The 17,145-nt window shown below is 29.1% G+C and overlaps 1 protein-coding gene across 1 annotated transcript in view; it reads right to left on the reverse strand.

Moving 5' to 3' along the window:
- Nucleotides 1–14,369, reverse strand: part of LOC148308375 (glycine receptor subunit alpha-4-like) — a 52,833-nt gene extending 38,464 nt beyond the window's left edge. The window contains exons 1-2 of the mRNA XM_088261834.1: nucleotides 14,061–14,369; nucleotides 6,866–6,956 (exon numbers count right to left, since the gene is read on the reverse strand). Of these exons, the coding sequence (XP_088117960.1) occupies nucleotides 6,866–6,921 (56 nt within the window). The 5' untranslated portion in view covers nucleotides 6,922–6,956; nucleotides 14,061–14,369. The remainder of the gene's footprint in view (nucleotides 1–6,865; nucleotides 6,957–14,060) is intronic.
- Nucleotides 14,370–17,145: the final 2,776 nt, after the last annotated feature.

Below are 17,145 nucleotides of genomic sequence, written 5' to 3' on the forward strand. Positions count from 1 at the left end.
TTTGAAAATAACAATTAATTTTACATTTTTGACATCTTAAGATAGATGAAGAAGAATATGAATGTCCGGGCATTTACAGGGCTTACGACCGTCATAGTGTTGGTTAAGTGATCAGTTTACACACGTGTAACCAAGGCTTTTTTATGTAACGCGGTGAAACGGTGTTCTGGCACCGTTTTTCACGGATAATTTAATTTGTTTTAAATTTTCAAAATCAATAAGACGAAACAACGTTTGCGCTTACGTAATTACAATCTATATTCATAAAATTCGTCAAAATTATTACATATATTATCGTAATGAATATATAAATAATATTTAAAAAAAATTTCAAATATAAAGCTTGACATGGAGTGAGTTTTTTTGAGTTAATTTTTTTTAAAGTAGGGATTTTGCCTTGCATGTAACATTCACCAATTCTACTCATGATTGACAACCACAATACTCAAATTTTGGAACTCCTATGATCAAACTCGTGACACAGTACACGTTAATTCACAATAGCCATCTATGCTGGAATAGAGAAAGTTTTCATTAACCAAAAACTATTTTTATTTGTTATGCAAGGTCCGAATCTTGGATTAAATTCACATACCTGAGATCCGCCAGAAAACATGATTTATTTATTTTTATGTAGCTTATAATTTGACCAGTAATTATATTTACAACATTTTGAGATATAAGGAGCACCTCCGATTAAGAGTTTTTTTTTTACAGTAAACGTGTAAAAGAAAATAATCCAGATTTGTGAACAGTTATCTGGACACACTCAAAATGTTGTAATTAATTTTATTGTTACTTTATTAAAATAAATGCCGAATCAATAAATAATATAATTTAATTGCTGTTATTTGTTCAATAACATAAATTATTTTAATAGATTCAGTTAAATAACATTGTTATAGATAAGCAATTAAAACATTGATGAACTGAAAAAAGAATATGAATATTGTTCGAGGGTTTAAAAGTATTTTAAAGAAATAATTTCAGGTACACTGAAATATCCATGTTCTGCCTAGCTTTATTCATAAAGTTAATATTTTTATGCAATCTCTTCACGGTATGACATCATGACATTTAGATAATGAATATTTTTTTCGAGGGGTTTACGTTTTCAATATTATATTAAAACACATACTAATGAATATATTTATCAAAATGTCGTGACCTTTGAAAATGTTTCTTTAAACATATATTAAAATATATACGTTTATAGGGTATAGATCCCAGGCTTTAACAGATTGATTCGGTCAATATTGATTTACCATTTAATTTTTTTTTGTGTAAATAAAAATAAAAGTTAAAAATATTTAGTGAGTAGTTTTACACGATGTGAAAGATAAATGATAAGAAGAGTGTTTATATTGCCATACCACAAAGTAAACAATGCTTTTAATATACAAATAATATTTCGTTCTCTTACGAAGATTTTTTTTTATAATATGTTTATATATATATATATATATATATATATATATATATATATATATATATATATATATATATATATATATATATATATATATATATATATATATATATATATATATATATATATATATATATATATATATATATATATATATATATATATATATATATATATATATATATATATATATATATATATTTAATAATAATAAATTTCTTACCGCACTCCAATGGTGCATAGGGCACTGCTTCATATAAACGCAGTGTTATCTCGATCGTTTACACATGAAGGAAAGGTGATCAGCCCTCCACTTCAGGTACCAGTCCAGTGTAGTATTGAATAAATATTAGAGTGAAAAAATCACTTATATTTATTAAACCCCCCTGGGAATCGAACCCGGGACCTCCAGAACGGTAGCCGAGCATGCTGACCATTACACTACGGAGGCGGACATTTACATATATATATATATATATATATATATATATATATATATATATATATATATATATATATATATATATATATATATATATATATATATATATATATATATATATATATATATATATATATATACACATCCACATATTTATATATGTGTGTGTATATATTATGCATAAAATGTCCAAGGAAAATCGTACTCATTTTGACTCAACTAGCAGATATTCTTTGACCAAATCATCATTACTTATGTAGGCGGTATATTCATGAAATAGAATAATACAACTCAATATTTCAATATCCAATATCAAATATTCACACATGAAATCAGTAATGTCAATAACTGGCGTATGTCAACAATACCCCTGTTAATCCTAAATAAATATGTACATATAGTTTTTGACAAGCAATGCTATACGTATATAACTTACTATATGCGGAGAAAGTAAATTCATACAGAACTCAAGCAAATGTTCGAAATGTTCGTATTATTTTTTATTATGTTTTATTCAAATAAATTGAAAAAAAATCTTCCAAATTCTTTTTCATCTTTGATGAGATGTAAAAAAAATATTTCTATGTATTTGCTATTTTTAAAAAACCTTTTTAGCATGATTTAATTAACTTTTGAATAAGCAATTTATTTTCATTTTTTTATTTATTTCCTACAGGAAAATTAGCCTTAAGCCTAAAAGAGTTAAACAGCGCTGCGCATTGAATAAAATAAAACATTTTAATAATAGTAGTACATTCGGTACAAAAACAAATCAAGGAAACGAGTACGTTTTATAATCACCACGCTAATGAGGTTGTACCGTATTAAAATCGCTACAGTGCGTGCAAATAGTTACGCATATAATTCGCCAAAAACAATTTGGAGCTTTTCGATTCAATTTTGAAAGTAATAATTTATAAGGCAAACCGTTCACCATAAGTTCACAATAAGTCTCGAGTGCCAACAGCCTTTGGACTTTGGCGTGACGGTTTAATCATTTAGAAATGTTTGCCAGTAAAAAGTTGACGCTTTTTTTCACTTAATTATTTTATATGCCATGCGATCGCTTGACAATTATTTTTTATTCGATGTCCCTAAATAAAGTTCGGATGATAAAACCCGAAACAAAGTATATTGTTTTTTTTTATTTCTCGCTTGATATAATTAGAATACGTTTTCATAATTATGAAATATTAAAGAGGCACTTTAAAACTTTAGTTGTGTGATAATACCCTAAGTATAAATCAGTGTTTGATATATATGTATAAATATATATATATATATATATATATATATATATATATATATATATATATATATATATATATATATATATATATATATATATATATATATATATAAATATATATTCTGCAATCTCCGATGTTTTTTGACAACATCGAAGATTGCAGAAAAGCCTAATTTAGCTAAGCAAAATCATTTCGGACCACATACGGGGAATTGGATTAATATGAAAATATTTGAGATGGGTGCCACATGAGCTAAGTGATAAAAAATTGAATGATTGAGTTATTATATGCACATCTCATCTTGCTCGGAACAATATCGAACCCTTCTTGGACTGTGAGATCACTGGGGATTTATTGATTTTAATTTAACATTTTAATTTATGTATTAATTTTAAATCAAACACAGATTTTTTGAGTCTACCAAGTTGTATTTTATTAACAAAAACACATAAAAAATTGTAACAATTGCTTCGCCTAGTTATGGCATTTTCTAACGAATGACATTCGTTTGAAAATGTCATAACTAGGCGAAACATTTATCAAAATATTAATTTTTATCTGTTTTTGTTAATAAAATATAACTTAGTAGACTCAAAAAATCTGTGTTTGATTTAAAATTAATATATAAATCACTGGGGATGTAAAGTGAATTACTTACGAAAAAACGTTAGAAAAAGCGCATACTGTGAACCTGGACAACCTGCCCTTTCCACATCTAAACCGAGCTTAAGCCTGAATAATAATGTTGTGTATTTTGTGGGACTATTCATAAAGAGATTATTTACAAATCGAATGAAAATGCATTTTTCTTTCTAAACCATATCGTCACCCAACGGTGTATAGAGCAGAGTATATAAAGAAGCAGTGTTATCTTGATGCTTTAAAAATGCATGAAAGAAAGGTGATCCTGCGCTTCAGATACCAGTGTAGGGTAATGTGAAATAAACAATAGAATAAAAAATCACATACATTTTTTGACCCCCTGGAAATCGATCAATACGATAGTCAAGCGTGCTGACCACTACAGTGTAGCGACTAAACTACGGAGTTAAACATTTAATTCTCGTTATTTTTTAACCCTCCCACTCATTTGAATTATTATTTCATTTAAATTAAGTAAAAACAAATTATTCTGATTTCTTAATCTAAGAAAATATTATTTGAGTTTAAAAAATTTGTTGGGCATCTAACTTTTTTTAAAGCCTTGACAGAGAATTCTTCAGGCCATATTTATGGCCGTTTTTACGATTAGTAAACTTGGAGCTTTGCGACCGGTTCCAAATTTAGCATTTCTCGTAACCCAAAAACGATAAAATAATAAATAAGAAAAATTGTTCCCAAAACTGATTATATTATAACTAAACCTATGTGTTATATGTAGTTACAGTCGTAAAATTATTTTGGAACTCTGCCTAGTTGTAACGTTGAATTTGTGCAGTCATAAAACGTTTCTTAATTATTTAATTCCTTCGTGTATTCGTTTTACTCCTTATCATTTTTTTAAAATATTAACCCGAAAAGCCCTTAATTTAACAGGCTTGTCTGCAGTTAGGATAGTAAAGATAGGAAAGGTAAATATTAAAAATACATCACAAATACCCATACCAATTGAAAATAAATCATTCTTGAACTCATTTGCAATTGGCGGGAATCGAGCTCGCGACGCGAGTTTCGCAGTCGAGCGTTTACCCAACAACGCCACGGCATCTACCTTTTGATAAAAATACAGGGTGTATCCAAAGATGCACGCATTCCAAAATTTATTGATAGAAATATCTGAGATTAACAATGGTACAAGACTTCATGAGTAATGAAATACTGCATTTTTTAAATTCAAATAAATAAACGCTGCTCTGCAGCAGTGAACTGAAATTTCGGTTATTTTTTTATACAATATGCCTGGCATTTCAACTGTTCATATATAGCGTCTGACGTTTACATCTACAACGCGTGCATGCGCGATACTATCTTAATCTATCGCTTCGTATCGTTGTGTATTCGTCGGTCTCTTTTGATCCACTCCCGTGACGTCGAAATGTTAAGCTCTCTTTCTCTTCTCGACATTGTATCTTTCTTCTCTCTCATGTAAAGAAATATGTATAATAAACGTGACGCGTCCTTGAAATGTCACATTCAATTCTTGTCCAATTATCGATTATAAAATCGCCGCCTAAGAAGTGTGATTTGAAATTGTATTGAGTCAAGTTAATAACTTTATGAATAAATTACATCATTTCATTCAGCATGACACATCTACCCCTTTTACGTATACATAAGTACTACCGTAAGCTCAAAATCGACAATATCGAATTTCGTTTGCGTTTCATAATACTGTTAATGCCAACAAACAAATAAATATATTTCCATTTTTTTTCTTGGATGCTATCCGCCTCTGTAGTGTAATGGTCAGCACGCTCGGCTACCGTTCTGGAGGTCCCGGGTTCGATTCCCAGGGGGGGTCAAATAAATATTTGTGATTTTTTCACTATAATATTTATTCAATATTACCCTGGACTGGTGCCTGAAGCGGCAGGCTGATCACCTTTCCTTCGTGTGTAAACGATAAAGATAACACTGTGTTCATATGAAGCAGTGCCCTATGCACCATTGGGGTGCGGATAAGGGTTTAAAAAAAATAATAAAAAATAAAAATAAAAAAAATAATAAAAATAAATAAAAATAAAAAAATACTCGGACAACTCAATTCATGCTTCAAATGCAGATAAAATATGTTTAATGCAGTCCATGGAGATTGAATTCAAAAATCAAATTAAATAACGACTTGATCACGAAAAGCTTACGATAATTTTTTTTTCATTTGATCCCAAAAAATACGTTATTAGTCGGTGATTGTTTAATGTATTTTGTTATTCTTTTTGTGTATATGAAAAGCATTGTTAACTTTGTGGTATGGTAATATAACACCTTCCTTATCATTCATCATTTTATTTGTGTAATACCACTTTAATATAATTAAAGTTGTATTACACAAAGTGAACTATGAATGATAAGGAGAGTGTTATTTTGTAATTATTTGCTTTTAAAGCCCAACATACGATAAATCTCAACTTAACTTTCATTAATTCCTGGTTATATTTGATGTAATTGAATTTTTCTTTAATTGGAAAAATAAGTTTTTCATCGATATAAATATATGGTGTTAAAAAGAAGAGAGTTATCGAAGGGTAAGGAGTTGAAAAAAATATATTAAAATATTTTGTCCATGCGCATTCTATAAAACAAAACAAAAAATCCAATATGCTGTATTTTTAACACTGTCCGTATCAAATACCGACAAAACCAATAAAAATAAAACAGTTAAACATGTTGAAATACAAAATAAATATTTCATATTGAAAATTTAAAAAAAATTAATAAAAATATTTTCAATGAGAAAAAGTTAATGTAAAAGCATAAGTTACAAAATTAAAGTAAGACTAGTTTCTTAGTTATAATTATTTTATTTTATATAAATAAGAGACCGTAGCAATTTCGCTTTAGTCTGCATTTGACCTGATGATGGGATGGTTATTCCGAAGCCGTTAGTCATGGAGTAGTGTTTTAAAGCGGTATTACACAAAGTGAACGACTAATGATAAGGGAGTGTTATATTACCATACCACAAAGTTAACAATGCTTTTAAATGCATTTTTTTTTCAAATCGGGCGTGTACTGACGTCCAGCTCTCATTGCAGCCGGACGCCTAACGAATTATATTATTTTGAGTTAGGCCTTAAAGCTTACCATAAGAGCAGCAGAGCTACCTGGCGAGCGAAGCGGGCGCGCGGGGGACGCCACATGTCCGCAGCCGCGCGCCGCGGAGTGCCCCCTTGCCCTGGAATCCAAATCACGTAATGTAAATTATTTATTTATTTAAACATCATGTACAGAAAATAAATAAGTACATTGCCAAGCTTATTGCTAAAAAGCAATATTTTCCAACCAAACAAATGCAGACTAGTGATATTGGTCGAAACGTTTGATACCATACTCGTATATCGTAGTTATACAGGAGAAAGTGACCAAGTGCATTTTTTACAAAAACGTGATTATTGGCTATTTGATGCCTTACTAGCTTAATATTGCCCTGAAAAATCCCAAAGCGATATTAAACTTGGAAGTATAATATATTGACTTGTTAGAAATGACTAACTGGATTGATGTTTATTTTGTTGCCAAGCAAAAGTGACTTAAATGGCCCTCCTGAACATTTTACGTGTTGTTAGTTGGTCACTTTCTCCTGTACGACTACGATATAGCTGTTTGCAATCAGGGTAGATAGTGCTTGAACATTAAAAAAAACATAAATTGCAAATTGATAATAATGAGGAAGGCAAAGGAAAGAGGGAGTTTTGGGAATGAGGTAGAGGGAAAAACTAAGGGAGGAGGTTTGATGAACAGTTAGGAATCTAATCATAGATAGTAATGTCTCAGACGTTTCTTTAATCTTATTAGAGAAGGTGCATTTTTTTACAAAGAGAGGTAATTCATTCCATAGCCTGGCCGCTTGCACAGAGAAGGAATTACTAAGGAATGATGTGATAAATAGAATGTGTTCTTTCTTGGGAAAAACGAAGTGATGGACCATGATCTGAGAGGTAAATAAAGTTTTCAGCACGTTGTATAGGTGCATTGGGGTTGTGAAAAATATATTGAAGTACTGTGTTTAAAAAATAATTTTTTGGCTTGTTTCGGTTTTTGTAACTTATATGTTTATGTTTATACTTTTACCTCAAGCTTTTATGTTACTTTAGTTTTAAGTCATTATCTCAAATCATAAGTTTTATGCATACTGTTTTTTTTTTATGCATTCTTCTTTTTAAAAGGCACAAGGATCCTGAGGGGTGGATCGAAGTGTCGGCCTCTGTCCATACATCCTCCTCCCCCTCATTAATCTGCATGTTTTTATTCCTTAAGAATGAATAAAAAAAATTCCTCTATGCGCAGCTGACAAAGAGTCCCCCAGGACTCTATAACCGCTACGGGTGGATGGTGGGTTTTATATATTTTTTTAATGTATGATATAATGTGTATTTTTCCACCAAGACATCAACCCCGGCGGATCCCCTTTCACTGTGTGCTAGTAACCCTACCAGTAATATCTGAAAAATAATCGATAACCACATTGCGACCTTTCGAACGCGACCTGAAAGAATTCGACAACTACAATAAATTGTAAATGTCTTTAAATTCAAGCCCTGGTATGTGGTCCTTATTTAAAAAAATACCATTGTAATTAATTCCCACAATTAAACAGTTTTTCTTGAAGTTTTACAATTGAATAATATATTCGATTTATTTTTTTAAAAATTGAGCACGTAGATGTTTGTTTACAAATTTTAAATTTGATCCACTTAGGTGTTTTTTTTTTTAAATATTTATAATATTTAATTGATATCTCATGGCAAAAGTTTTCTTTAAACGATTAATGTGAACGTGTTCCATTTATTTACAATATATTCAGCGAGTCTAAATTTTTGTTCAAAATTTCTAAATTTAGTCTACTTTTTTGAAGCAAAGATTTTTTTATTTAGTTTTAAAAATTATTTTGATTCATGGATGGATCGAATTTACCTTAAAAATGGTTTCTTCTTTAGTGACCCTTAATTGATCGATAAATAATTTGACTTCTCAATAAAAACATAAATTCCTCTTTATTTCCAAATCATTTCATTCCAATCTTATGGCAATTATTATAAATTCATCCTCGAGATTTATTGATGCTAAATTATCAATTATTAATTGAACTTCAAGGAACAAACTGCATGCTTTAAAACAGGTCGACATTATAATTAAATTATGATCAGATTTATATTTTATACATATATATATATATATATATATATATATATATATATATATATATATATATATATATATATATATATATACATATATATATATTATATATTATTGGCAAAAAAAATTGTACCTTACATGATAAACATGTATGTACTGAGCAACTTAACTTAATATAAATACTGTAATATTTGAATGAAACAGGGAATAATTTTCTAACACGAATGCAAATGCGCAATATTTTAATTCGCCTACCCCTTTGCTTAATTTAATTTATGGTCGTATCCTGCAGTATCATATTCACGTGTGTTGATTTTTTATTGTAACAAAAATAATGATAGGTGTATAAAAAAATTATAATTTATTTTTATTAATTTTTCGTTTTCTGAAACGTAGACCTACTATTTACTTAATCTAAATACTGAAACGCGATATACCCTTTTCGTTTTGTGGTTTTTCAAATTTCGTTAAAACAACCCTTTGTTTGACATATTACAAAGGAAAAATGTTGAATCACACGTATAAGTCATAATGTTATTAATGCAAAATGGTTATTTCGTAAGAATTGTAAACTCACATCCGAAGTAGGAAGTATGGTGAATCATTTCCCTTGTAAAAGAAATTAATTAATCGATCCAAGGACACGTTTATACTAAAAAAACTCTTTTAAAGTGAAAAACCTGTCAAAATGGATTTAAAGAGAGAAAATTGGTTGGTTAATTAATTCCGCATGACTAAATATAAAAAAGTAGAACATTAATTATAACGGTGCATACAAGTAGCTCATTTTCGCCGCTGTCAATGAAAATATTGTAATTTATTCACAAGTTTTTTGGATGTGTCCAAATCCTTGTTCACAAATCTGGGTTTCTCTTATTATTTCCACTTATTATTGTATTTTAACGTTTCAACATAGATGAAAAAGAATATTGAAATCTGGGCATTTACAGAGCTTATGACTTGCAATAGGCTGGTTCAGTGATCCATTTCCACACGTGTAACATTCACCAATCTACCCATTATTGACTACTACAAATACTGTAATTATTTTATACTGCTTAAATTTTGGAAGTGATATATTTTAACATATCATTTAATCATAGACTACAATTTATATTTCACTCAAAAAACAGTTACCTTTAAAGAGATATTTCAAATTAATATAAATACATATAAATCTTGAAAAAAAAATTTAAAAAAAGACTATTATACTATTAATTATATAAAACATTAAACCTTGAGTGTAAGTCCCTCTACAAGCACAATAGCTCAGTCTCTTTTTAGGAGAGGCACAGCGATTCTAAAACTACAAGTTTGCCATTTGTATAAATGATCAGAAATTGTATTATATTGTTCTTAAAAATGTAACTTTATTAAATAAATAAAAAATAATAAAAAAAATAAAAAAGGAATATACATGAAGAAATCTTTATTCAAATATTTCTACATATTCGTTGTCGATTAAAACCACCCAAAATATTTAATAAAAAACGTCGATATACATTTAGTAAGTCGAGAAGATGACTCTTAATCATTAACATAATACTTGAATAGAAACTGCACAAAGTAGAAGTAGAAGAGATATCTTTAACAAATTCAGTGAAAAAAGCCATCCAATGAAAGAAAAACCCAAATAAAATGCATAATTTTGGACATATGACGTAAATTCAGTCATACGTTAACAATTTTGAAAATTAATAAGAGGGCAGTAAAAATAATCGTTATTAAGTTGAGTAGACTACACGAACTTTCTTACAAAACTGCTAAATTCAAAAGAACCCTTACTCGTTGTCATTTGCATTTTCCAAGTATTAAAACATATTCATGAAATTCGGAAAAAAATTGTCAAATATTTTTCCCCAAAGTATGGCGTGTCATTACGGAATATTCAAATGACAATTTGGCAACGTTCCTTTCTAGCTTGATTCAGACTGTATGAAAGTTCAAACTTGTGAGCTTTGAGCTTTAATGTCGGCCAAGTACGAAATACAAAATCCATGTCATTTGTTCATAATTCATCACGCAATGATCTCATTGCGAAATTTTGGTGGTCGCGTGCTAAGCCTTTATAAAACAAATAATTATTTTCCTTACATTGTTTATTTAGGTATTAACTTATCCGGATGCAGGTTCAAAACCCTCTGAGAAAAGCTTTTAATGTGAGGCTCTAAGCCTATAAGCTTTACATTAGCCTAAACCAGTATACTTGTGCATGAATATGAATGTAGAAGAAAACATGCCAAACTCTAAATAAAAAAAGATTGAATGCATTTAGTGGGATTGAAAAAAGTTTAACATACAAACTTCTAATTTATTTTTAACGTAACATTAATAGAATCTTTCAACATTTAAAGTGTGTCCAAATATTTGTTAACAAATCTGGGTTTTCGCTACTTACGAGTTTTTTAAAATATTTTTGTGTTTTTTTACTTTATTTTTTATTTTATTTTTATTTTATTTTATTTTTGTGTCAACTTTGGAAAGAATTGTGAATTTCGCAGGTGTTTAAAGTGATCACTTGGTCAGCCTATACAGGTCATAAGTCCTGTAAATGTCCAGACTTTCAAATTCTTTATGTTTATTGAGATGTTAAAACATTGTAATAGAATCTTTATTATCTAATGCAAACGTTAATTCATCAAAATAAGCGTATAAAGCTTTTCATTTGAGTTCCTAAACTTATTACTTTTAGCAAAAAAATTGATGTTGATATATATATATATATATATATATATATATATATATATATATATATATATATATATATATATATATATATATATATATATATATATATATATATATATATATATATATATATATATATATATATATATATATATATATATATATATATATATATATATATATATATATATATATATATATATATACATATATACATATATATATATATATATATATACATATAAATATATATATATATATATATATATAAATATATATATATATATATATATATATATATATACATATATACATATATATATATATATTGTATATATATATATATATATATTTATATATAAATATATATACACGTATATATACGTAAATATAATCATGTTGTGATAAAGTTGAACATAAATTTCATTTTATTTTCAAGCCTCCTGTAAGGGAGACATATGTACACAATAACTCTGATTTACGAATAAACTAACTTTTTTTTAAATGTGTACGCATATTAGTCGTTGAAAATTATTTTAAGACCGCAATATAACAATAATTAAAAAATACTTTCTCTCAAATTACAAAAACGTGAGCTTCACGTTTTTATAATATTACCCAAAATTAGAATTTATAGTCAATGTGTATTTATTTTTTATTCTGATACTCGTAACTCTCACATCTCTTAGGGAGTGAAATAATGTTTTTGTTTCGTGTTTATACCTGGTCGTAAAAAAAACACCTCCATAATATGGAATTACGAATAATGGTTAACGTTCTTTTCAAAAGTTCTTACATACTTACATATGTAACCTTTTCCTTGCCAACTTTAACTCTAAAAAATACATTTCTCAAAAGTACAGTACAAAAAAAACATTGCTAACAAAATGGAGCAATTGAAGCGAATTCAATGTATAATTTAATAATATCATATCATTGCATAAACATAGGTCTTCTAACTCTGAGCTATCAATATTTTTAGACATAAAATGCGTAGGTGCGTTAAAGATATGACCGATTTTAATCAAAATCATTGATAATATATTTTACTTTCATAGGGTTATCCCTTTTCTAGGTACAAAAAACATGTGAAAAACTATTACCAAAATAGATATTATTCAAATATTGATTTAAAGATACAGGGTTCAGAAAATTCGTCAAAAAAAGGCCAATCAAAAATGCTTTTAAAAATCTGTTGACGGTTTTATAAATTTAAAAAGAATATCAGTGACGATTTCTTTTTTTGTGTTTATAAAATAACAAACAAGAATATTTAGTCCTGTCACTGTTATAAAAAAAAGGAAAATAAAAACCCATGAATCCGGATTATTTTCTATCAATGAACAATTAACTGCTGAAAATCGAGAATTTTAATGGTGAATACAAGTTTTTTTTACCTAATGTACACATTATTTTAAAACCCTTTTTTATAGTAATCAGTTAATGAGATCGCAGGATCCGGCGCCATTTGCCGCCAGCAATGCAAACATTTCCATTTTTTATCAATGTTCAAACACTTTTACTTTTAAACTTAATGATGGTGTATATTGGTTTTCCATTCAGTGTGTGATTTAGTGCAATACACATATTCTATTATTTGTAACTGACATATGACCGGTGTATGTAAAATATGCAGTATGATTATTTAATGATAATGCTTATACTGCCTGACAATTTGGAATATTTAGTCGATTTGTTTGCCATTTTCCCTTGAGATGTACCCGTCTCTTCATCAGAACAGAGTTATGGCATGTAATGATTTTACTGACGAAGAGATGAATACGTCTTGACACCAGTAGACTTATTTACTAACATAAATAAAATATGTCTGAAAAGAAAGTAAATGACTAAACTTCTTTATTTTTTTGCTGAAAAGATTTATAGTTATTGGTAATATTGTGGTGTGTGTATATACAATATGTGTAAATTCGTAGCTGATGTTTATTCTAACATTTATCTAACTGTTTAAACTGACATGCCAAAATACGAAATCATGCTTTGTACGTATTAAAGTGATAAGTTAAGTTGAGGAAAAAAGATTTTAAATCTGCAAAATTTTAAATATACATTTTTTTTTCAAAATACAAAGATTAACGTAGTCAGTTTGCTTACAATGCATGGTTGAATTTTTCAACGTAACGGAAATTTCGCCTTTTGATTTTAAGACAAATAATTTAAATTTTGTCCTGATTTTACATATTTTATTCATTAATAAATTCGTATGGAATGTGCCTATAATATTTTTATATTTACAAGCGCGTACTAACAATTTTCAAAATATTTAATGAAACTCAACGTCCAATCTTATATGGATAAATAAATAATTGCATTATTTTAACAATGACGCCATTGTAGCAGTATTCTTAGTTAACATCATAAATTATGTATCTAGAAATTTATAATAAAATTATTTGTTTCTTAAAAGCATATAATATTTATTTATTTTACCAACCGTAAATCAAAAGGCTGACACTTCACTATCACCCTTGATGCACTCTCCAGATCTTGTTTTTAGGGAACAAATAAATACAGAAACATCAAACAAATTTGTTCACAAAACTCACTAAGTTCCTAATACTTTGGAGAACTAACTTCTACGAATACTTGAAAAATAAGTGCTCGCATTTAGAGGCTTCGGCGTTCAAGTCCGCTCACAGTAAATGAACCTAATAATCCTAGCCGCGGGTAATTTAAATTGTATTATTTCTTGCGAGTTTTCCCGCCGAGCAAAAGTGCGGTGACGTCGGAGCGGGCAGTTTGTACGCCGACGCCCCACCGACTGAGTCGCGAACTACAGCAATACTACGCCAAGAGGCCTCAAATAATGTTCGACTTCAGACTGCATCGTATGAAATAGAGTCACTTAGTAACAGGACACGTTCTCTTGGATTCCTTCTGTTGAATACTCAAATTTTGTTGCGATGCCTTATTATTAATATTAAATACTCGAAAAAGTACATGATCGTGGATGTTTCTAGACTTGGAAACTGCTGCAGTTGAACAATGCAGCAAACAGACTTGAAACAGGACGTGACCCCTAATATTTTATATACGATTTTACAATACACAAACCAATATGAACTTGAATGTGAGGAAATTTAATTTTCACAGAAATACATAATGCTTGTACATAACATAATATGTATAAGCATACGGAAATCAATTTCATTTAAGTATACACGATGAAAGCATTACATTATTTTTATTAGCTTAAAGGGATTTCAAGAGTTGCGCAATGAAGTAATAATCTATTTCATTTGTCCATTCATAATATAACAAAACTTTTTTATTAAACTTACAATAAATGCATATTCTTATCTCATGTGTGTGTGTGTGTATTATTGTGTGTGTGTGTGTGTGTGTGTGTGTGTATAACATATAACATATACACACACTCATGTGTGTGTGTGTATAATATCGTGTGTGTATTAACCATAGATGGTTACATGACTTATAACAAATCTTTTTGATGTTTTTTCAAAACAATATTTCTAAAATACGCTCTCAGCATGATAAATCCCAGTGAGGATACGTGATTGCAATTTTAAATCTTCTATATGCGTAATATAAAAATAAATCAATCATAAGAAATACTGTTTATATTTTTTTACTTAATATTTAAACTGTTATATTACTGTGCTACAGAAAAACGAGCATCTTCATTTGATAAAAATTTATAAGACTTTTAAAAATATGTTTTGAATAATTAAATTAACGGTTATTAATAAAATTATAATTTAATTAAATTGGTTTAACTCTGATATTAAAACCAAGTAATATTACAATTGCACCTCAATGGTGCATAGGGCACTGCGACGCAGTGCCCTATGCACCATTGAGGTGCGGATAAGGGTTTTATTATTATTAATATTACAATTATTTCTTTGATTTTCAAAACGCATTTTTGTATATAAACCAACGCACTTAACTTTATATAATTTAATCCAAAAAAATAATTACGTGTGAATTAATCGATTCGGTAGTCACTTTGCGGTGATACCCATCCATTTTAAATAATTTTGCTGACCATCCCAAATTAATTGAAATAACGTCATTTTAAGAAAGTGATATTTACCCGACAAAATAAAATATAAAATTAATAGAGGTGTGCTGAGATGGTTTGGGCATGTGAATCTAACGAGTGAAGAAAAAATAGTATTAAAAAAGGCACATGTAATTGGAAATAGAAGAAGAAGAAAACCAAGAAAATTGATATGATCAAGTATTACCAATACTTGAAAGTGGTCAGATCATAATTTAGAATAATCGACAGGTATGTATGAGGAAAAGCATGAATGTAGAAGAAACAAAGATTGTTGAAAAGGTATATCGATGCGGCGTTCTATTTCTCTCTACCTAAACCTGCAGAAAAGTGGCGTCTTAGTTAGTTAGTTCATTAGTTACATTGGAAAACCCTTGCATGATCATATTTTATGAATATTATTTTTTGACATCTCATAAAAGATGAAGAAGAATATGAAAGTCTGGGCATTTACGGGGCTGACGACCGTCATAGGCTGGTTTAAGAGATCACTTTACACACGTGTAACATTCACCAATTCATGGAAGTCTGGGCATTTATGGGGCTGACGACCGTCATAGGCTGGTTTAAGTGATCACTTTACACACGTGTAACATTCACCAATTCACTTAAACCAGCCTATGACGGTCGTCAGCCCCGTAAATGCCCAGACTTTCATATTCTTCTTCATGTTTGATGAGATGTCAACAAATAATATGAAAATGATTCCTGTAATTAGAGATAATCCAGATTTTGTGAACAAGTGTTTGGACACACTCAAAATGTTATATTTTATGAATGTTTTTGTTCTTATTCTTCTTCAAACCCTTATCCGCACCCCAATGGTGCATAGGGCACTGCATCATATAAACGCAGTATTATCTTGATCGTTAACCCATGAAGGAAAGGTGATCAGCCCTCCGCTTCAAGTACCAGTCCAGGGTAATATTGAATAAATATTCGAGTGAAGAAAGTTTTGTTGTACTTCATCGTATTTGTTTTTATTACGAAATCAAATAATTACAATTTAGGAATGATAAGTCTCGAGTGAGTTTAGCGTTAACGTAGATATTTGTACCATAGCACGTGCCACTCGTTTTGGGAGGTACTTCCTAAAATTCACTTTAAAAAAGTTGTCCGGGAAACGGCCAAAACCCATTTAACCAATCAAGAAAACATAACGAACTAAATATTTATGGCACTTTGTGTCAAGTATTCCTTCAATTGCTAATATCAAAATAATTGGCATGGAAGTTGACATGATTTAGGTGTTGTTTCTCCTGAATAATCGGAGACGTTTTGGGCAACTAGTCGTTAGTGGTTTTTGGCCAAATCACATGATTTTGACCCCTTAACACGTGATTTCTGCAAACTTGATAACTCTCAACAATGGCTGGATCAGTTATATTGCGCCCTTGACTTAGCATTTTATGAAAATGGTGCTATACTAATTATCCAAATTCATTTTTACTTATCTGTTCACCCTATTTGTCCGCCTCCGTGGTGTAATGGTCAG

Source organism: Brachycentrus maculatus, unplaced genomic scaffold, assembly GCF_059751285.1.
Source record: "Brachycentrus maculatus isolate JH-2025_06_01 unplaced genomic scaffold, ASM5975128v1 h1tg000167l, whole genome shotgun sequence".
NCBI lineage: Eukaryota > Metazoa > Arthropoda > Insecta > Trichoptera > Brachycentridae > Brachycentrus > Brachycentrus maculatus.